Consider the following 21,580-nt stretch of genomic DNA (forward strand, 5'->3'; position numbering starts at 1 on the left):
AGCTGTTCTGGTATGAACCCCTTAAGCTTTTTCTACCTTGCTTTTAAAGGCCAGGTAATTATGCCATAAAGTACAAGCTCAGTACGCCGGTTTTAAGACTTCTGCCCCTGGGGCGCCTGCATGGCTCAGTCGGTTGATTTCAGCTCAGGTCATGATCTCACAGTTTGTGATACTGAGCCCTGTGTCAGGCCCTGCACTGACGGTGTGGAGCTTGCTTGGGATTCTCTCTCTCTAAATCAAACAGTTAAATAAAAGACCCCCCTGCCCCCAAGTTACTTTCATTTTTCTGCACCCTTATCCAAGTTTGGATATGAGGGCTTAGGTGACACTTACTGGACACTTCCATATCCACTCCCACCCTTTCCATCTGTGTCTCTAAAGACCGTTGTTTCAAAACCGGTCACTTGGGATGTTTCTGATAAGTAACTCTTAGGTCCACATCCCTTACTAATCCCAGGGAAGGCGGTTGAGGAGGCTCATTGCTCCTTTACAAAACACAGCTGTGAAGTCACAAGGATTTACTTACCTTCTTGACATCATCCGCACTTTGTTTCATGGTGTATACTACTTTCTCAATATATTCTGCCTCCCCAGAGTTCTGGGCAGCCTTCCGTTTCAGTTCTTCCACATTCCTCTCAAGCTCGCTGATGCGCTGGGAGGCGTTGAGCAAGTTCTCCTCCGAAGCCGCTGTTTCCGACTCAATCTACAAGTACAATGTCAGTCACCCAGCAAGCCATCAGTAAGCGGTAGGACATGCTATGAATACGAGTTTACAGGAAGATTAAAAGGCCACTCTGCCGTTTCACTTTAGACCAAAAGGAAAATATAATTTCAGGAAAGCTTATATAAAGTGCCCATCTTTATTCTTAATTCTGATGATCTAGGCTGAAATGTAAAATTCTTCACTGAACCACCCCCAGACAGCTTGATGTGTTGAGAAAGCATTTTAAGGACACCTGCAAACTTTGGCCAAACAATGTTCACAAATAAGCAGATGTGAGGAAAAGGATTGCCACATAAATTTCCAAATTACTGTGGGTGGGAAAATGAGTACTCCCAAGTCACCTTTAGTTTTTCCTGTCAGCCCTAAATATTAAACTCCAAGGGGCACCCGGGTGGCTCAGTCAGTTAAGTGTCTGACTCTGCTTAGGTCATGATCTCACAGTTCATGAGTTTGACCCCCCCCCCCCCCCCCCCCCCCCCCCCGCCAACTCTCTGCTGTCAGTACAGAGCCTGCTTTGGATCCTCTGTCCCCCTCTTTCTGCCCCTCCCCTGCTCCCACGTGTGCTGTCACAAAATAAACATTAAAATATATTCAACTCTAGTGGAGGTCATGGGTCTTCAGCAACTACCTGGAAAGTTGAGTGTTTTCAGGTAAGGCAGGCCAGGAATGTTTCTGAAAACTGAAAAGTTACTATAGGACCGTGAGAGGTCACGTAGTCTGGGGAAGCAACAGCTGGAACCTATAAATACTCAAAGTCATTTAGGAAAATCTATTTGGGTAACTGGTGAGGGTCCACATGTGATCGCTTTTCAAAGAATAATCAATGAACATCAATTTTTAACAGCTAGCCCAAGTAAGTAGTCTGACCCATGACTGAAGAAACAATTTCACGGAGCACCTTAGAATTAGGTCTGAATAATAACAGTGTCATAACTAAACTAAGGAGTCACTGTGGATACATGGTAAAATTTGTAGGTATTTCATGCTAAATGATTCTTAACCTAAAAGCTCACCTATTAATTAACATAAAAGTATTCTTATCGTTCTTAGAGGATAAGCTCTATAGTTTTAAAGGCGTGAATAGTTTTTGACAACCTTTCATTAATAGCATAGTTTAGAGTTGCTTTTTCTTTCTTATTCTTAACCTAAAGTGCTTCCTGTCCCCCAGGGACCCCAGAAAAACAAAACCAGTTTTCACTTACATCATCAAGCCAAATATCCCACGTATGATTTGATTAAATCCTATATTTCCCATTTGGCTTTTCCAAACTTAGTAATTTTTTTTTTTTATCAAGTCACCTAAATTAAAGTTCATTAAAATGATAACAGCACAGTGAGAAATTTGAAAAACCCTAGAGATAGAAAAGTCAGAATAATCAAAGAGAACATAGTCTGGTGGGAAAGTGTCATATTTTTTTTCTACATTTGAACAAGTGGCCTGAAGAAAGGGCCTTTTGTTTACTCAAAATTAAGAAGGAAATGTGGCTGAAGGAACTGTCGAGTCTCAAGAACAATAGAGTAGGGGAAGACAGGTTTGTATCAACCAATGGTAAGAAAAGCAGGTTGAAAAACCACCTCCTAGATTTTAAACATTATGGGTTGTTGGCTTGAGAAGGGCTAATAGCATCTAATTTCAAAATATATTCTGAGAAGATGTGTAAGGATCACCTGAGTCCACTTTTTCCTCCATCCATTAAAAAAAAAATTTTTTTTAATGTTTATTTAGAGGGAGAGAGAGAGAAAGAGTGTGAGATAGGGAGAGACAAAATCTGAAGCAGGCTCCAGGCTCTGAGCTGTCAGCAGAGAGCTTGATGTGGGGCTCAAAGCCACGGATTGTGAGATCATGACCTGAGCTGATATCAGATGCTTAACTGACTAAGCCATTCAGATGCCCCCCACCTCATCAATTTTGAGATCCTGGTCTTAAGTATGTAGGTTACTTTTGGGCCGCTTTACAGCAGAATGAGTTTTCTAAAACTAAATTTGGAAATTAATAGTATCCTTCATACTACTAAATAGAGTCCTTGAAGCCTGTTTCGGATTCTGTGTCTCCCTCTCTCTCTCTGACCCTTCCCTGTTCATGCTGTGTCTCTCTCTGTCTCTCTCTGTCTCAAAAGTAAATAAACGTTTAAAAAAAAAAAAAATTTTAAATAGAGTCCTTGAACAGGAGACAAAAATATACACTATCTTCCTTAGGCTTTTTGTAGGGGTGAACGTAAAGGGGGCCCTCATGTTCCAGTGTCTTCAGGGTCTTTCCCCCCCCCGCCCAAAAAACACTTTTAGCATCTGTGCTGAGGGAGTAGTTCAGATTTATGTAAATTAGAGGAATCCTTTAGTGTTTAGTTGTAATGGTTTTCATGTAACTGTCAAATGCACCTTGATAGGGTTTATGTGCCTGTTTTCTCCCACGTACAGCAAGGATCTTACCGAAGTCAGCAGGTTCTGGGTTCCCTGGATGTCTTCATCTGCTTGTTTAATTGCTTTCTCTGCTGCAATCTGGGCCTTTTCTGCTTCCTCCAGAGCCTCCTTGACCATGTCTGCAGTGACTTTAACATCAGTTGCACTTTTGCTGAGGAAAAGAATGAGACAATCTATGTGAAAAAGTACTTCCTCTCGGGGCATTTAAAAATACCTTTCTTTCCAAGAACAGCCTTTTTGGAATCAATCAGAGGGACTCATACAGGTCACACTTAGAAATTTCACTGGTTGAAGAAATCCCTTTTACTCCCTGCTAGATACACAAAATAAACCCCCTAAATGCCACAACGTCTTCAGATACCTGGCTCTTTTAGCTTCTTCTAGCAACATCTCCGCTCTGGCAATGTCAGCAGCACTCTGCTGTAGAATAACCTCTACTTGAGAAAGGCTTTCAACTCGCTCCCGAATGTCTTCTGTCAAGTTCTGTAACTGCTCTGGGGTGCTGGGCATTTCCATTTTCAGCACTTCGTTAGCAACTGCTTCAATGCTGTCCAAATCAGCACTATCCTCTGTCAAAAGCAAAGATGTCCCCATAAAGAGGTGAAAGTCACAGATGGTTAACTCAGTCACTTCTGGTCACCCACCAGGTGAAGAGCATTCTGGGGCGACATCAAGGTATACACATAGTCTAAGAACTTATAGTCTCGTTGAGTAGTTACACATGGAACAGTTAACTACTAGAATTTGCCCATAGGCTGAGAAAGTCAGGACAGTCTTCGTGGAGGATGAGGAACTGATCAGGTTTTGAAGGATAATAGGATTTGGAAGGAGAGAGAGGGACATCTTTGGATGGAGAGACTGTATGGGCTGAGCATGTCATGTGGAAAGTCAAACAGAGTGAATGGTCCCGATTACAGAAAAGAGTGGACCCCAGGATGTACATCTGGGACTTGATTCTAAAAGGCAATGAAAACATTTATTAGGGGTTGGAAGAATAGCTAGGAGACTATTATAAATGCAGATGTAAGGAACCCATATTCCTTGTACAAATGATCTGGATTTTGGAAATTACCAAAAAGGGGAAAATCTGTGTATTATCAAAGAAGCCAAAGGATTTCAAATGTCAAATGTGAAAGGTGGTTGAAAAAATGCTCAAGAGGTTAAGCTTTAAATAGGTCACTGATTGAAGGTTTTTTGATTTTCTTTTTCACTGTTAATACAAAAATGGACCCCCTAAGGATTTGAGCACAGGAAAATATTTGATCAAGCGATGGCTTCCACAGGATGTTTCATAAGATACCCGTAGGATATCACTGGCTCCTTTCTTATTCCCCATTTTCCTGCTAACAGAATACTGATTTTGTTCAGGCACCTACCTCTAAGGTAAGGTAAACCTAGCAACTCAAGAGTTAAATGCAGATTGGCATGCCAATTAGGGTAATCCCATTCTGTTTGCCAGTGACATTTCTGCATCGTCATGGGATGCATTTCTGGCCAGTGAGATTATGGAGAGGACTGCTCACGGCTTCTGGGGAAGATTTCCTCCCTTTAAAAAAGGTACAATGGGAATAGGTGGGGTCTCCTTCCATTAGATATTATTGAGTATTTATGTGAAGTCTGAAATTTTGGCAGCCACCTTGTAACCAGGAGGAGCCGGCCTGACAGCAAGCCTGATATTCTTACTCCCTGGGTCCCAGAACCATGGAGCTATCCTACTACTGAACTTGTTATGTGATATAATATGCATCTCTATTAAGTCCATTTCACTTAAAAGTTTTGTGTAACTAGAAGCCAAAACCTTCCTTATTGGTAACACTTAGATGGTTGACCAGAAACATGCGCTGAACCACCAATTCTAGAGATTTTCTTCCTCTAGATACAACACTAAGGGATAGAGCTGACCATAAATACAAGATCCTGTAAATGACAGGATTACAACGCTTTGCCGGCAATGTCAAAATAAGCCACTATTCTAAGGATCTAGTGACATTCTATGTAATCTAGAACAGATTCCAAATTCAGTTCTCACACTATGGGTTTGACTTCCCGATTTCCTACTTGGGTTTCCCATCTGTGTCTGCACAACATCAGAGATTCTTACGTGCACATAAGCTTAAGAAATGCCAACATTTCTTAACATGAACTTTTTTTTGTTTTGGTTTGGGAAATGTTACTTTTTATTCCCAAGCAGAAATTGATTTTATCTAAAACGCAGACCTGAATTCTGGTCTCTCAAACACAGACTCTTAGAAAACAGTTTTTAGGGGTGCTGTGGCTCAGCCAGGTAGGTGTCCAACTTTAGCTCAGGTCACGGTCTCATGGTTTGGGTTGTGGGTTCCAGCCCTGCGCTGGGTTCTCAGCACAGAGCCTGCTTCAGATCCTCTGTCCCCACCTCTCTCTCTGCCCCTCCCCTGCTCGTGCACCCGTGCTCTTTCTCTCTCTCAAAAATAAACATTTTTTAAAAATGGCTTATAGAAGCCTGGCAAAAGTTAAAAGTAAATAAAACCAGTTTTTATATTCCAAGATAGGAAGAAATATCTAAAAGTAAAATGAAAATAACTCCTTACGGGTCAAAAAGTTCCGGATTTGCTTGATCAGATTTCTCAGGTCCTCATTGCTCTTGTCCACTTTTTCTTTAGTGGCATTGGTTTTCTGTAGAACATCCTGAGCATTTTGTTTTGCCTCGTCTGCCCTCAGTTTCGCTTCAGAGACCTAAATAGGAGGAATAAATTACCCAGGGAACAGCTTCACTCTTTCTAAAGCAGACCAGAATACTATAAATGGTCCAGAAAATGATGCTGAGAAACTATGCATTTGGAATCCGGGCTTTTAGAAACAAATGGCTTTTCATTCAACCGCAGTGTATCCCCATAGAGGCTGGAAGTACTCAGTATACAGATTGCTACATGATAGTCTTCTACAGACAGGGCTAGGGTATAAACATTTGTTCTAATGTGTTTAACTCCTCCAGAACATCTGGTGGCCTATAAAATATTTTTTGGGGGGTATCAATATAAATATTTCAGTTAACTCTGTCACTTTGGAAAAGTCAATGCTCAGTTCGTTGCTCAGGATGAGATTTTTACAGCACAGCTGAATGTATTCAGAAGCCTGGCCCCCTGGTCAGTAAATCTCAGATTACGGTGAGGAGGAGAAAGCACGTTCCTAAATCATCTCTGAACAAAACCGCCTCGTGTATTTCCCTGACCTCACAAAAACTTGAACTTTCCTATTTGATGGTGACACTCGCTTTTGATTTTACCATTTAGAACCGATTTCTCCCCTCCCGATCCTCCTCCAGTCGGTCACTGCGAGCAAACGCCAGGGCCGTCGGCCTAATTACCATCTTGGAGAGCTGCTCCACCTCGGCCAGGGCGCTCAGGACATCGCGGTCAAAGTCCATGGCTTTCTGCCAGGCACTGTGGGCGACCGTGACCAGGCCGCCGCAGCCGGGTCCCCCACACTTCTTCTCTCCTTCGTCAGTCCTGCAGTTCGGGCCGCCACACTCGGTCTCGGAACAAGAGGCCCCCGGAGGCGTCCCACAGGTCTGCAACGAGCCAAGAGGCAGGCACGGGCCTTCAGAGAGGGAGTCTGCAACAGCTGTGCAGGGCCTGGGTGGCCCAGGGGGCCCCAGAGAGCATGTAGGTGGTCCTCAGCAAGGGTGCTGGAGAACATAGTGTTCAGGATGGAGAGAGGAGCCGAGAGCTCAGGAATCATGGCCAGGGGAGCCATGAAAACTTAGGATGCTTCATCAATACCTCCTGCCCTGATGAACTGGAATAGCATATGGGCGCTATGTGGTGTGCAAATGTTATCTGCTGGGTCAAGTTGAAATCTGCCCAACATGGGAACCAAAGAATGCTTCCCCTTGATCCTAGACCATTGGATTGACACAAACAAGAGGTATTGACAAACTTCTTTAGACCTGGCATCTGGTCTGTTTTGGTCAATAGGGTGACATAAAAGGCCCATTATCTGGCCTTTTAGTACCTTCAAATCTTGGGAAGACAGGCTCACTGTGCATAAAACAGCCAAGAATAGGTCAGGTACTGTCAGGAAGGAGGAAAGCAGACAGAGGAGAGACTACTGACGGCTGCAGCTGTAGTTGGGGAAGGATGTCCTTGTTGTCTGGTGGGGTTTGAGCAGGGCAAGTGGGAGAACATTCCAGACGTGAGAGGAAAACAGAAAATAGTAGTGGCAAAGGTGGATTTCACTTTTACAAAAAGCAACGCCCCATAATCCTCTGGCCACTGCATGCACATGCACACTGATAAATTACAAGTCTGGTGTGTGATGGGAAAGGCTGAGCAGGGAGCAAACTGCAGAACCGTCCTCTCATATTGAGAAGAGGCAGTGAGAAGCAGGTAATAATCCCAAACAAGGAAGGTATTCTTTTTAAGAAATAAGGTAGGTTTTGAATAAATAGTCAACTCCTTAGACTAATAATTTTCTGGTACTTACAATCCCATTAGATCTCAAATTAACAAATAGTTTTGGGGCACCTGGCTGGTTCCGTCAGTTAAGCGTCCTACCTACTTCAGCTCAGGTCATGATCTCACGGTCTGTGGGTTCGAGCCCCGCATCGGGAGCCTGCTTCAGATTCTGTATTTCTCTCTCTCTCTGCACCTCCCCCCCCGCTTGTGCTCTCTCTCTCTCAAAAATAAATACTTAAAAAAAATAGTCTTTCATGTAGCTGGCTTACAGAACATTAAAAGCTTCAGAAAACAGTTTATTCTGCATTGCCGTAGGAGAACATGAGCCGTAATCAAGAAGAGAAGCAGAAGGCCTCAGGGAGGCCTTCTAAAAACAACCTGACGACACCCTAGGAGATCTGTTCTATTTCAACCCTGCAAGCAGGAAAAAAACCAGATGCAAAAACAACTGAAGGTACTCAAAAAACACAAAGGGACAAAAACCTCTCTACCCAAGAAATACCAGTATGGAACCTGTAAAGGGAGATCTCATAGGAGAATTAAATACCTGCAGTGAGCGAACAGAAGCCAGCTCATCCCTGGGCAGTTCACCCAATGGAAAAGCAGGTACCAGGAAGGGCCCCCAATCGTATGGCCTGATCAGGCAAGGGACCCTTCATGTCCTCCCTTCCTAGACACCTGTTGCAACAAGCAAACCTCCTTTAGCATGATAGCTGCTTTCATTTTAGTTTGCAGAGATTTTATCTGTGATTACTGGTTTTCACTAGAATTTGTAATGTAGCACTCAATCCTGGAAGGAAAGAGAGAATTGGCATTTCACGCCTATATGTACTTTGTCCCCTGTGAAGTCTACACGTTGCTCTGGGCCTCGATTTTTCTAATAAGCCACGACAGGAGTGATCCGCCTTACTCCCTCTTTCCACTAAATGCTATGATGCTTAATAATCTATCACCTTGTAGGCATCAATTACGTTGGGCACAATACAGTCATGACAGTGTGTTTTTGCCAATTTCAGAGACAGCGAGATGGGGGGAAGGTGAGGAGGCCAGGAGGGAGGGGACTTGCACTAAAACCAAATCGTAAGGAAGCCTGAACGGTTCATGGTCTTCTGTGCACCACCTGCCTCCTGCTTTCTACTGTTCCTAAGCTAAGAGAGCACAAGCCTGAGTCTATAAACAATACGCTCCAAATTCTCCCAATAGGTATCCTTCCATAAAAAACGGTAAGGAAGCAAGAGGAAGAAAACAGGCAGAGTTTGGCTTTTTTTGGCCCTCTGCCAGATTTTCATTAAACTCACTCCTCAATTTCATTTGGCTCCAGAGTTACTTTTTAAAAGCTTCTGGGAAATGAATCTACTTTCGAGGTTGGTCTCAAGGTTAATCTTCACCAGGTAAAGTTACTGGAACAAAGGAACATTTTTAATTTACACCCAGGGAAAACATTCTTTTGCTCCTTTAATTTTTTTGAAGAAGCCCCCCCCCCCCCCCCCCGCCCCCAAATATTCTTGAATGGCTCCACTGTGAAGGAGTTTGCATTTGGAATCAGAACTACGTGAAAAAGGGAGCACCTGGGTGGCTCAGTTGGTTAAGTGTCCGACCTCGGCTCAGGTCATGATCTCGCAGCTTGTGAGTTCAAGCCCCATGTCGGGTTCTGTGCTGACAGCTCAGAGCCTGGAGCCTGCTTCGGATTCTGTGTCTCCCTCCCTCTCTGCCCCTCCCCTGCTGTCTCTTGAAAATGAATAAACCTTAAAAAAAATAATAAAGAACTATGTGGAAAAAAAAATGTCTACAGTTTAAAAAAGGTTAAAATCTGAATAAGAAGTCACCGATTCAATTTAACAGTCTGGTCTCCCATCCAAGTACTAACCGGGCCCGACCCTGCTTAGCCTCGGAGATCAGACGAGATCAGGCGGGTTCAGGGTGGTATGGCCGTAGATTCAATTTAACAGTCTGGGAAAGGAGTCTTGATTCTTTGTATCACAGTGGAACCAGCTAGCTGGACGTGGGGGAAGGTTGGAAAGGCACCCGCACCCACTCTTGTTTTTATCTGGCTTGAAGGTGGATACCCATAGGGGGTCCAGAGACCTGAGGCCAGGTTCACTCCTGCTGGTTCATTTGCAAAACGAACAGTACGACTGACAACACAGGGTGGGTTTCCTTCCTAATTTGCATCAGAGCCTGGAGACCAGACCCTCAAAACCTTACCATCTCGGCAACGGCTGAAAGGTCTAGACTCTGTAGTTTGCCTGCCAGTTCATCCAGAAGGCGGGCCTGTTCCTCTTGTTTTTCCCTGAACTGGGATTCTCGTTCCAACAACAACTCTTCTACTCTGTCCCGAGTGAGAGTCGACTGGTCCACAGTGCTGTTGGAATCTGTGGTGGAGGCGTTCACCCTCTCCTCTGCCTCTAGAGACATCTGGAAATACTTGGTGATGCTATCCAAGGCGCCTAGGGCATCAAATGAAATGGCCTGCGGTTAAACCTCTCGTCCTCGTGCCCGTAAGGGATGCCCGTATCTGGTGTCTTCCAGCCCTCAGTTTACTGTGTGGTTTTGTTTTAAAACTCAAGGACCAAAATCTTTACGAAGACCTGGAACTTTCCTCTCCTGAGCAATGGCTACACTTTGTCCTATTAACAGCTATTTCTGGCCAAACATCTGGATGACAAATCAAGTCAATCATGCACATGTCTGCATACAGGCAACTTTCCAGTTCTTTCTCAATAGCTAGTGGTGTCAGGCAGCCTGCAGATCACACGTCCAGATGTATTTTAATCTTTTCTTGGTCATTTGACTATTTCGATCCACTCAAATGACTAGTATTACATATGTAAAACAGCATGGCATGTTTTGGCTTTAAGGACCTAGCCAGAAAAATAAATGATCGTGCGTACAATAGGATGGTCAGTGCTATCTAACACTGCAGAAACTGTTCCCTGAACAGGCAACATTCTTGAATATAAAAGAATTTGCTAAAGTACCAATTTAATTTCCTAACTGTTCAGGAGAGCCCATTTTCAAGAAAAGACAAGGAGGTTAAACCATTCACTGAAAAAAGCCTGGAAAGGGATGCCATTCTCACACACGATGACTGCTGTTCACTCCATGGCGTCTCCCTTTGTCTCTCCGTGCCCCGGCTCCCACATTTGTAAATGGGGACTGTAATCCTTACTTGTGCCAGAGACTCAATGAGAAAAAGCCTTAAAATTACTAGAAAGCGGGGCACCTGGGTGGCTCAGTCGGTTGAGCGGCCGACTTCGGCTGAGGTCATGATCTCACGGTCCGTGAGTTCGAGCCCCACGTCGGGCTCTGTGCTGACCGCTCAGAGCCTGGAGCCTGTTTCGGATTCTGTGTCTCCCTGTCTCTCTGCCCCTCCCCTGTTCATGCTCTGTCTCTGTCTCAAAAATAAATAAATGCTAAAAAAAAATAATAATAATAATTAAAATAAAATAAAATTACTAGAAAGTATTAACTTTTACTCTCAAAGTGCTGTAGTAAAAGTTTAGACAGAGGGGGTTAAATCCTGTTGTCCAGGATTGCACATTGGCACAAAAAATGCTCACCCCGAATATCTGAGTTTTTGATAAATTCCAACTGCTCAGCAAGCTCTTTCACTGTGTTGTCTAGGCTTTCTGCTTCTGTCTGTAGAGAATCTAGTTCTCTGGCCGTGCTGTTGCTTTGGGAAGCCGTGTCAGACAATTTCACTTCTACTTGAGCCATCTTGTCTGTAACATCTTTGGTTAATTTCCTGTAAAGAGAAGGGTAAGTTTCCAGAAGTAAAAGCAACCAAAGGGAATTCTGAAGTCTCATTTTTTTTTTAACATTTTCTACAAATACTGTCCCCATTACTCTGTAACTTCAAACCAACTCAGTACTTTGTTAACTATTTGCTTCCAAATACTAGTTTTTATTCTCTTCAACATTAGGAAGCTGTATCAAATCCACCAATTTTCCTTTCTTCGAAGACCTGGAAGAAAAGCCTAGAAGCGCCAATCAGCGGTGTTGTGGTGGATGCGTCGGAAGAGGGATTCCGAACACCTGCTGTCTTCTGAGCAAAGGTCCAGAGCATGGAGTTCCTGCCCCCTATGTGGGCAGGCTCCAAGCCCACACAACCCCACAGCTCAAAAAGACCTAACTGACGCCAGTGTAGAATTGTGCCTCCCAGCCACCTGCCAAAAAGGCTCTTCTCCAAACCTCAGGGATCCCCTTCAAGATGAGACATGCAGAGAGGAAGCCCCACAGCCACCAGGAAGACAAAGAGCCACCCACATGAGCTCTCCGTACATTCCGCCTTAGCAAGGTCCCATCAAAGGAGGCTCCTCGTCCACCGACAAGCAACCCTTTTATCTTCCGTAAGAAAGAAAGTAGTTATCTCCCAGAATGGACTTGGAAACACATTTAGCTTTCACAACATTTCATGTGGAATCTAAACCCAACTGCATTCTCTTCCGTTTGTCACATCTCCAAAGCTGTATCTGAGGCATCTATTTGGATATTACTTATATATACTGTGTGTGTGTGTGTGTGTACATAGATAATCACAAAGAACGTAATGTTTGAGAAGACCTTAGCTCTGGGCTTTACTGGGTCACCTAATTGAATATAACTGTCTCCTCAGGGAGGTAAGAGTCAGTATAAAACATGGGGAAGATGTACAAAGGCCAAAAGGCTGGGGGCTGTTAGAAAAATGCTATTTAAAGCGGAGATAAAAATCATGACCCGACTCAAAGGAAAAGTGCTTAAAAGGATTTGTAGGCTAAATTGCATTTTATAAACTCAACCTTCTTTTCCTGAAGCAATTATAATATAGTTTCTTTTCTCAGTGCTCTTTTATTCATGTGTTGGTTCTCAGCAGGCTTTCATTTCTTCCCAGGTCTCCTACAATGTTACAATTTTTAAAGGAATCAAATCTAACATTGTATATTTTTTAATAACAGCCACTTTGGATCCTAAGACCTGTGTCCTTGGATGTTGTGTTGACACAAGATTAATCAAACCAGTTTCTCCGAGCGATTACAATCTACCCGATTAGATGAATAGTGAGGGTAGAAACAGAGCCATTTCAGGAATGTAACCTCTCTTCTGGCAGGCTCTCAAAGGACACCCAGATTGTTTTGTTCTCCCTTAGGTGCAGGAGACCGAGGCCAAGAATCAGGTCCTAAGTGGCCTGCACTCGGCCGACAGCCTTCTCAAGCTTGTTGCTACGTGTTAGGAGGCTGAGGGCATCACCGTCTCTTTCATGAGGTAAAATCCCTCACTGAATGCATTATCGCCCTGCAGCAGACATTTCCGAACGTTCTGTGTCCCGGACACAAGACCTCCAGCCTGGAATCAAGGACCCGTTACTTGAAACCTAGGAGGTCTAGGAAGGACCCCCCACAAGGTGCCTAAGCGCATGTCTGCTGTTCCCTTGCTGCTGTTTACAGCGCAGAGGTGAAAAGTCCATCTGTCTTCTCAGGCTGATTCAAGTCCCATGAAACAGAAAATCTTACTATGGTTCTGTCATAACTTAGAGTCACCTCAGTGTACAAGGATTTAGCTACGAAAGAGTTCCCCTTGGGGCGCCTGGGGGGCTCAGCTGGTTGAGTGTCCAGCCAGCTCAGGTCATGATCTCACAGTTCGTGGATTTGAGCCCCGCATCGGGCTCTGTGACAGATCAGAGCCTGGAGCCTGGTTCAGATTCTGTGTCTCCCTCTCTCTCTGCCCCTCCCCCGCTGGTGTGCTGTCTCTTGCTCTCTCAAAAATAAACGTTAAAAAAGAAAGAAAGAAAGAAAGAAAGAAAGAAAAGAAAAGAAAAGAAAAGAAAAGAAAAGAAAAGAAAAGAAAAGAAAAGAAAAGAAAAGAAAAGAGTTCCCCCGTTTGGTGGGCCCGTTGTGGAAAAGCAGTTGCAATGTCTGGAAGCAGGAAACATGCAGAAAAATGATCCCCCAGAAGTTCAGCACGACTCAGTTCTCTCTGCTCTCACTGGCAAAATCAACACTATGCAGAGACAGCGTTACCCAGAGACGGGCTAAGAAGAGAATTTTTCACTGTAGAGAATTTGTTACAATTAAATGAAGGAAGCACTGCCCTAGTGAAGCTGCGGAGATCGCTTGGAAATCGGGGGTAACCCATCTCCTCGGGAGGAGAAAACCTCCCCTTGTATGCATCGTGCGTTCGGCAATGACACGGTCACTTCACAGATCAGTCTTCTGCTGCAAGGTACAGACAATGTACTGTCCTTCCCTGGTCCACAGGAGAGGAGACAGACGCGGGCGTAAGTGAGTCATGCAAGTTCTCAAGCCAGCAAGTAACCAAACTACGGCTCCGTTACGGATCCTTGGTCTCCGAACTCAAAGCTCCTGCCGTTCTACTCCCTTGGAGCGTTGGCTACAAAGGGGGGCAGTGGCTCTAACATGCTTTCTCAATGTTCACTCGCCCCATGCCCGGAGTAAAGGCTGCCGGGAAGCCAGTGCCCAGCATCTGTTTTCACTCATGGGACTAACCACACCTTCCAATGGAGGCACCCAACGGGCATGTCTGCCCTTTATTCCCCAAGTGGAAACACTACCGTGGGCGCCTTCTCTGGCTCAGGAACTACTTACTCTGCTTCCTCAAAGAGATCCCCGATGTTCTTCAGCGGCTCCGTGGCTGGGCTCTGGGCCAGGATGTCTCTGATCTCATTGACTTTCTTCTCCACCGAGTCCACAGTCTCCCGGTAAGGCCCAATCACGCCGCTGATCTTCAGGGCCTTGGCTTTCTCCAGGAACTTCTGGGTCCGATTGGTCAACTCGGCGACGATCACATCCCACACGGCAAAGCACTGGTGGCAGGGAGTGCAGTCGGGGAAGACCCCCGAGTACCCGCGTGTGCATTTGTCACAGCGCGGGCCCTCGACACCCTCCACGCAGACGCACCGGCCGGTGGACTGGTCACACTGTGGTGTCTCGATGCCCCTGGGGTCACAGTCACAGGCTGGGAGGGAAAGAGCAGTGCTGTATGATCCCCTAGATCACGAACCTCAGCGACAAGACCTGGCATTCAGAATCCTCAGTCATGTTACAATGGGAAGGCGTCAACCGGGCAGTTTACCAACGGCTCTGGTGGAGACTAGACCAGCCTCCTGGAGCACGTGTTACCCTGACACCCGCTAACCCCTTTACAGCGACAGTATTGATTTTTCTCCAGTCGACACTCATGGTACCCAGCAGCGCAGAAATGGTTTACGTGCCTGTCACCGAACTCTCACGATAACCCGACGGGACGGGGGACCTGCCCCAAGTCTCACACCAAGGAAATGGCTGGGCCCGGATTCCAGTTGAGCACATTACAACTCCCGTCCGCTCTTAACCTCTGGCCTGCCTCTGTCTCCCTCTTACTCTGACTCCCCCCCACCCCCCCAGATGCCAGCAGCACAGGCAATTCCGGTGGCATCCTGACGACATGAACACCTGCTAACACACCTTGCCCTACCTGGTCACAGAACTGGTGACTACGCGATGAAATGCAATGAACCTGATAACGAGAAAACTCAATTGAGAAAAAAGTCCTAGGAATCCTAAGTATCTAGTTTAAAGGCTTTCCACTAAGTGTAACGTGTGGACATCTGCCGTTGTGATGACCAGCCCGCCCCAGCACTGAGACCGCAGGCTCGTGAAATGTCAGAAGTCAGAGAAGGGACCTGGGAGCCAGTCAGCCCCAACTGCTCACTGGCCCAGTAGGGCTGGCATCTCAGCCAGAACCAAATGGGAAAGGGTAACTAACGTTGGTGATCTTGGCTAGTGGAGCTTGGCTGACATTACTTATCACGGTGCATGTGCTACTGACCCCTGGCTTAGAGCCCCAAATCTCAGGGGGCCAACTTATTTCTGTATCAACACCTGATGCTTGCAGTATTTGTATACTATCTAAAAAAACACAAGGCCTGTACAAACATCTCTGGCCTTAAATCCTCTCTGGGAAAAGGTAAGGGATTAAGAAAAAAAGAAAAAAAAAACACCCCCCAAAAGTCCCCCAAAACAAATATATTATTTCCCTAAATAGACCGAAGACTCCAAGAGCAGGAGTACATCTTAAATTTTATTTTCTTTTAACAATTTTTTTAATGTTTATTTCTTTTTTGAGAGAGAGTGAGTGGGGAAGGGGCAGAGAGAGAGAGGGAGACACAGAATCCAAAGCAGGCTCCAGGCTCTGAGCCGTCAGCACAGAGCCTGATGCGGGACTTGAACCCACAAACCATGAGATCATGACCTGAGCCAAAGTCAGATGCTTAACCCACTGAGCCACCCAGGTGCCCCCAATTTTTTTCATGTTTATTTTTGAGAGAGACCAAGCACGAGTGGGGGAGGAGCAGAGAGAAAGGGAGACACAGAATCCGAAGCGGGCTCCAGGCTCTGAGCTGTCAGCACTGAGCCCGATGTGGGGCTCAAACTCACGGACCACGAGATCATGACCTGAACCAAAGTTGGACGCTTAACCCACTGAGCCACCCCAGCGCCCAAGGCAGGAGTACATCTTAGACCATTTTTTCCATCCTCCGCACCAAGCCCAGGATTAACCTGCAACTGGAGTTCAACAGTCTCTGCCAACCGAGGCTCTAACCTCATTTTCCGTACAGGCACGCAAGGGACATTTACACCCCCACCCCCATGAAAACAAAATCATCCTACTAAAAATGCGATGTCAACTGTGGCAAAACACAACACATTCATACTCTCAGATACTGTGATCTATTTGGGTCCCTAGCTGCAATTGGTCCCTGCAAGACTTTCTCATCAAACATCGTCCACAACCAGTTTCACGGATGGTCCTGAGATTTGCTCGCTGACCTCCATGCTCTAAACCCAGAGAGATGCGTTTGTGGCCCATTTTTCTGATCCCCACCCCCCCGCCCCGCCTTCTGCCTTTTATCATCATTTATCTTTCACGGCCTTTGTTGGCCAACACCACTCCACGTCCTTGAGCGGCAAGCCTGAGCAGTGCAGCGGTCAGCGTGCCTGGCTGCGAGTCCTGCCTTCTCCACACCACAGCTATGCAACTCCGGGTGCTGAGGAAACGGGAGTCACGGCCTCCACATGGGTACGATGGATCCCACCTACCACACAGGATCGCTTTCAGGATTTCATTAACAGCTTAATTCCAAAGCGCTTAGAGGAATATCTAGCTCATTGCAAGCACTCAAACATTTTTATCATCATCACTTTCTGTGTTCCGTGCAAGTGTCTGGGCGTTTCCTGCCCAGAGTGTTGCCTGACCGCATTTCCACTGTGGGCAGGGGAGGAAAAGAAAACCTGTCACGGCCTTGTGTTTATCTTTGTATATTTGCCAATAACATGAGTTTTTCAAAGATTTAAACTATGGAATATTCTAGTCCTCAACCTTTGGGATTTAAAACATAGCATTCCATTAGTGCCTTGGGTTCTCAAAACTAAACTTTTTTTTTTCCCATTAAGTATATTGTTTCTTTCCAGGCATTTCAGGCATGTTTCATTTTTCCTGTTTTTTGGGGGGAACATGCCCATGAGTCAGGGAGCAGCCTGAATGAGCTATGAATAACTTTACATGTGTTCCCTACACCATTATTTCCAGGAGATGTTCCCGGAGAGAAGGGTTCCATGATCAGTAAATTCAGGAAAAATCATCCTGTTGAAGATTCCAAACAAACAGCAGCGTATTGAAGATTCAGAGTAATTCTACAGGAGAAGCCTTGTTTCATGTTTTTACCCAGTTGTATCCCAAACACATTTGACCATCGAATCTTCTAGTGGAATACCAGGTGACACCCCAGAGAAACAACGGGGAAGGTGTGGGAAACCACAGCCTTCACCAGTTTTGGAGATCAGAAGAATGGAAAGAAATTGAATAATGAAGAGTTTACATTCTTTAAGTTTTAGGAATGGATTTCCATGTCATTTTGGTAAAATTCAGCCATCTTTCAGAAAGCTGAAAGTTACATGGGTCATCTAAGTCCTAGCCTGTCAAACTTGGCTGTACATCAGAATCACCTGGAGGTTCACAAAAACGCAGACTGCTCCCCCAACTCCCCAGACCCAGATTCAGAATCAGTGGGTCTGGGATGGGACCTGAGAATTTGTGTTTCTAATGGATGTCAGGTGCTGCTGACACTGAGGGTCACTGGATCCCATTTTGAGGAGGACGGATGGTGTTACTTTGCTACCTGTTCTAGCTTTCTTTTTGTATGTGAATGTGTGCTTGTAGGGGTGAGAGGAAGACAGAGGGAGGGAGGGAGAAGAAAGAGAGAGAGAGGGGGGGTGGGGGGTGACAAAGGGGGAGAGAATGGGGCAGGGAGGGGCAGGGAGGAAGGAGACGGGAGAGAGCAAGAGCGTGTGTGTGTGTGTGAGAGAGAGAGAGAGAGAGAGAGAGAGAGAGAGAGAGAGAGAGAGAGAGAGAGATGTGTTCATCCTTCAAAGGGTGGAGCCGGGGCAGAGTCATGACCTTGGAAGCTGACCGATGTAGGCTGACGCACAAACCTAGCGACCTGGGTAAGAAGAGGAATACATGACACCATCTGTAAAAATGGGATTGCTCCTGCCCCGCTCATCCCAATGGGTAGACCCATGGGGGCCCTAGGTGGCCCAGTAGACCTGTGCCTGATTGGTCATCTCTCCCAGGCGTGGGACACCTGAGGCAGATGGCGCTTACGCTTTCACTTTGCTTCGAAAATTCCTTCTTTCCCATAGATAGTGCAAAGGCACACATTCATTCAGTCCTAAAGAGGTTTTTACTGGTTTCATGCTTGGGGCAAGGGATGGGTGCACATGTTGCATTTAGTTTTTAATTTCTCTAATAATTTTTTATTTACTTCAGTGATAAAGGCACTTCTTGCTCTCATTCTGTCGTGGGCATCTTTGAGGGACAGACCCTGGCCCCAAACTGTAGGACTTAAAATGCAAGTGCAGGGGTGCTTGGGTGGCTCAGCTGGTGAAGCATCAGACTTAGGCTCAGGCCACGATCACACGGCTCATGAGCTAGAGCCCTGTGTCGGGCTCTGTGCTGACACCTCGGAGCCTGGAGCCTGCTTCTGATGCTGTGTCTCCCTCTCTCTCTGCCCCTCCCCCTCTCGCGCTTTGTCTCCCTCTCAAAAATAAACAAACGTTAAAAAAAAAATTAAATAAAAATAAATAAATAAAAGGCAAGTGCAGGGGTGCCTGGGTGGCTCAGTCAGTTACGCATCTGACTCTTGATCTTAGCTTGGGTCTTGATCTCAGGGTTGTGGGTTCAAGCCCCCTAGCAATGAGGGCACCATGCCCAGCGTGCAGCCTACTTAAAAAAAAAAAATAAAGTCAAATAAAATAAAAATAAAAGGCACTCCCCTGAGGGCTTTCCTCTTTCTCTGGGGATAGGGCCATAGTCCAGGCCAGCCCTCTAAGGAGTGGAGTGACAGGACAAGTTTAGCTGAACTGACCAATATTCCTTTCCTCTGATTGGAAAGAGTCAAATTTCACAGATGGAGTTCACAGACTGCAGTTTCATTACTGAGAACTTCAACCCCGGAAAGGCACCCGAAGACTACATGCATCAGGTTTTCATTTCAAACCGAAGCAGGGAAACCACTAAGCTCCTGTGGACGCGTGCTTCCCTCCCTGACTCCTGGGGACGCATGCGAGGCAAGCACTACAAAGCCCACATTTACAACCTCGTAAAAGGACCTACCCTAAGAGCACATCCCGCTAAAGCAGCAAGGTTGGTTCTCACCTGTCCACTGACAACTTCACGGACACCGAAATTGTGAAGGAGACACTCCAATCCTGGCTCACATACGCTGGGGTCTAAGACTCCCACACTAACCAGGCAGGCGATCTCTGACGAGGGCCAAGGGTTGTGTCCTCTCTTCAGAGGAAGGGCTCGGGGCGCGGGTGGACCTATAGCTCAGCACTGCTCTAACAAATGGGATTCTCTGGCAGAGGACCAAAAACTTTCTCTTGGAGAGAAGAAGAAAGCGGTTAGCAGAAGTTGTGGCCTCACCTTTAAGGTGAACAAATCACAGAGATGAAGACTAGCATTTTAAAAACGAGATGGGGGGGCGCCTGGGTGGCTCAGTCGGTTAAGCGTCCAACTTCGGCTCAGGTCAAGATCTTGCGGTCTGTGAGTTCGAGCCCCACGTCGGGCTCTGTGCTGACAGCTCAGAGCCTGGAGCCTGTTTTGGATTCTGTGTCTCCCTCTCTCTCTGCCCCTCCCCTGTTCATGCTCTGTCTCTGTCTCAAAAATAAATGAACGTTAAAAAAAAAAAATTAAAAAAAAAAAAACAAAAAAAAAAAAAACCAAGATGGTCATCAGGGTGCCTGGGTGGCTCAGGCAGTTGAGGGTCTGACTCCTGGTTTTGGCTCAGGTCATGATCTCACAGTTTGTGAGTTCAAGTCCCGAGCTGGGCTCTGTGCTGACAATGTAGCACCTGTTTGGGATTCTCTGTCTCCCTCTCTCTCTGCCCCTCCACTGCCTGCTCTCTCTCTCTCAAAATAAATAAACATTAAAAATAAAATAAAACAAGACTGTCATCAATTTTGATGAGCCATAAGAATTCCACCTTCCTCTGTAAATACATTCTCGGTTATGTGGTCAGTAGGTCTCCTCTGTTTTTCCCAAGTTTTCTCCTCATTTAAAAATGTGATCTCTAAGAGATAGGTAAATGACCTATAATGCACCCATTTTATAGATCTTGAGGCCTGGAGGAACACACTGGCAGGTCAATGTCAGAACAGGAAACCTCAGTCTCTTTATCAGTAGGTATAACTATCTTCTCTGGGGCCCTCCAGCAACTGAGCAAAGTCTGTCCCCAGTGGCCTAGCGTTCAAGGCTTTCACAGTCTGGTAAAACCAAATCTCCCCATGGTTTCCTGAGGGCACCCCCGCCCCCCACAGCCTCGCTGCTACATTCTTGTCCTTGAACCAGGACATGAACTCCTCTCTCTAAATATCTTTCATCAGGAATCACAGGCCCAGGCAAAGAACAGGGACACTGGGTCACGTGGACCTGACTTCAGAGCCCAGATCTGCCCTCACCTGTGTTTTGTCTCTGGGCAACTCACTTAACCCCTCTGCACCTAAGATTTCTCAGCTGTGAAGTGGAGGTTACATGTGTTCTCACAGATTCTCTGCTGTCAGGATAGAACCAAGAGCAGGCACAGAATGTCCCCACAAGCACTCCACACACCGCAGATTCTCTGCGGATGGCCATCAGTGCGAACCTTCTCCCCGGCCCCTTGCTGAAGGGCTCCAGATCCTGCGGCTCTTGCCTCCTCTGACAGGCGGAAAGGTCCGTACCGCTTTCCTCCTGCCTCTTGCGTCAGGTTACTCTACGTGCGCCATTTCCTCAGGCGGCCTGCCAGCGCCTGGCGCTTCTCTGCTGCGTCCACTCCCCACCGGACGGCCATGCTCAGTACTGTGTTCATATCCAGCCTTCTTCCTAAAACTTAAATCTGCCTTGGGACACAGAAAGTGCGACATCCTGGGGTGCCCGGGGGCTCAGTCGGTTGAGCGTCCGACTTGGGCTCAGATCATCGTCTCGCAGTTCATGAGTTTGAGCCCCACACTGGGCTCGCTGCCGTCAGCACAGAGCCTGCTTCAGATCCCGTCCCCCTCTCTGCACCTCCCCACTTGCGCTTTCTCAAAAATAATCATTAAAAAAAAAAAAAAAAAGCAAAGAAAATGCTCTATCCTAAATTCAGGCAACGGGGTTATTTTCTTCTGTCTCGCACCCTGCCTCAAAGTAACACGGGGCTCCAGGATTTGCTATAATGCCGAAAGGTTTGCTGATTCTTTACCCAGGAACTTCCATTTCACCACAAGGGACATCTAAACATTTTAGTCTCTTAAATGTGATTTCGCTTTAAATTCTCCGCCTCCTCGGCCCCACCTGTTTTTCGGTCTTGCTAACATAACTTCGGTTTGGGGATGAAAATTGGGCAATAGCGACTTTACCTGCAGAAAGGAGCTGGCTGGCTGGTCAAAGGGTTGGCAGGCTTTCTGTCTCAAGGCCCAGATAATAAATATTTAGGCTTTGCAGGCAGTAT

At 46.1% G+C, this 21,580-nt stretch overlaps 1 protein-coding gene across 1 annotated transcript in view; it reads right to left on the reverse strand.

The window, feature by feature from the left end:
- LAMB1 (laminin subunit beta 1) overlaps positions 1-21,580 on the reverse strand; it is a 74,419-nt gene that overhangs the window by 1,432 nt on the left and 51,407 nt on the right. Inside the window, exons 24-31 of the mRNA XM_058725387.1 lie at positions 14,157-14,526; positions 11,136-11,320; positions 9,781-10,022; positions 6,486-6,689; positions 5,710-5,854; positions 3,504-3,711; positions 3,152-3,293; positions 527-703 (exon numbers count right to left, since the gene is read on the reverse strand). Coding sequence (XP_058581370.1) covers positions 527-703; positions 3,152-3,293; positions 3,504-3,711; positions 5,710-5,854; positions 6,486-6,689; positions 9,781-10,022; positions 11,136-11,320; positions 14,157-14,526 — 1,673 coding nt within the window. The remainder of the gene's footprint in view (positions 1-526; positions 704-3,151; positions 3,294-3,503; positions 3,712-5,709; positions 5,855-6,485; positions 6,690-9,780; positions 10,023-11,135; positions 11,321-14,156; positions 14,527-21,580) is intronic.

This window comes from Neofelis nebulosa, chromosome 4, assembly GCF_028018385.1.
Source record: "Neofelis nebulosa isolate mNeoNeb1 chromosome 4, mNeoNeb1.pri, whole genome shotgun sequence".
NCBI classification, from domain to species: Eukaryota; Metazoa; Chordata; class Mammalia; order Carnivora; family Felidae; genus Neofelis; species Neofelis nebulosa.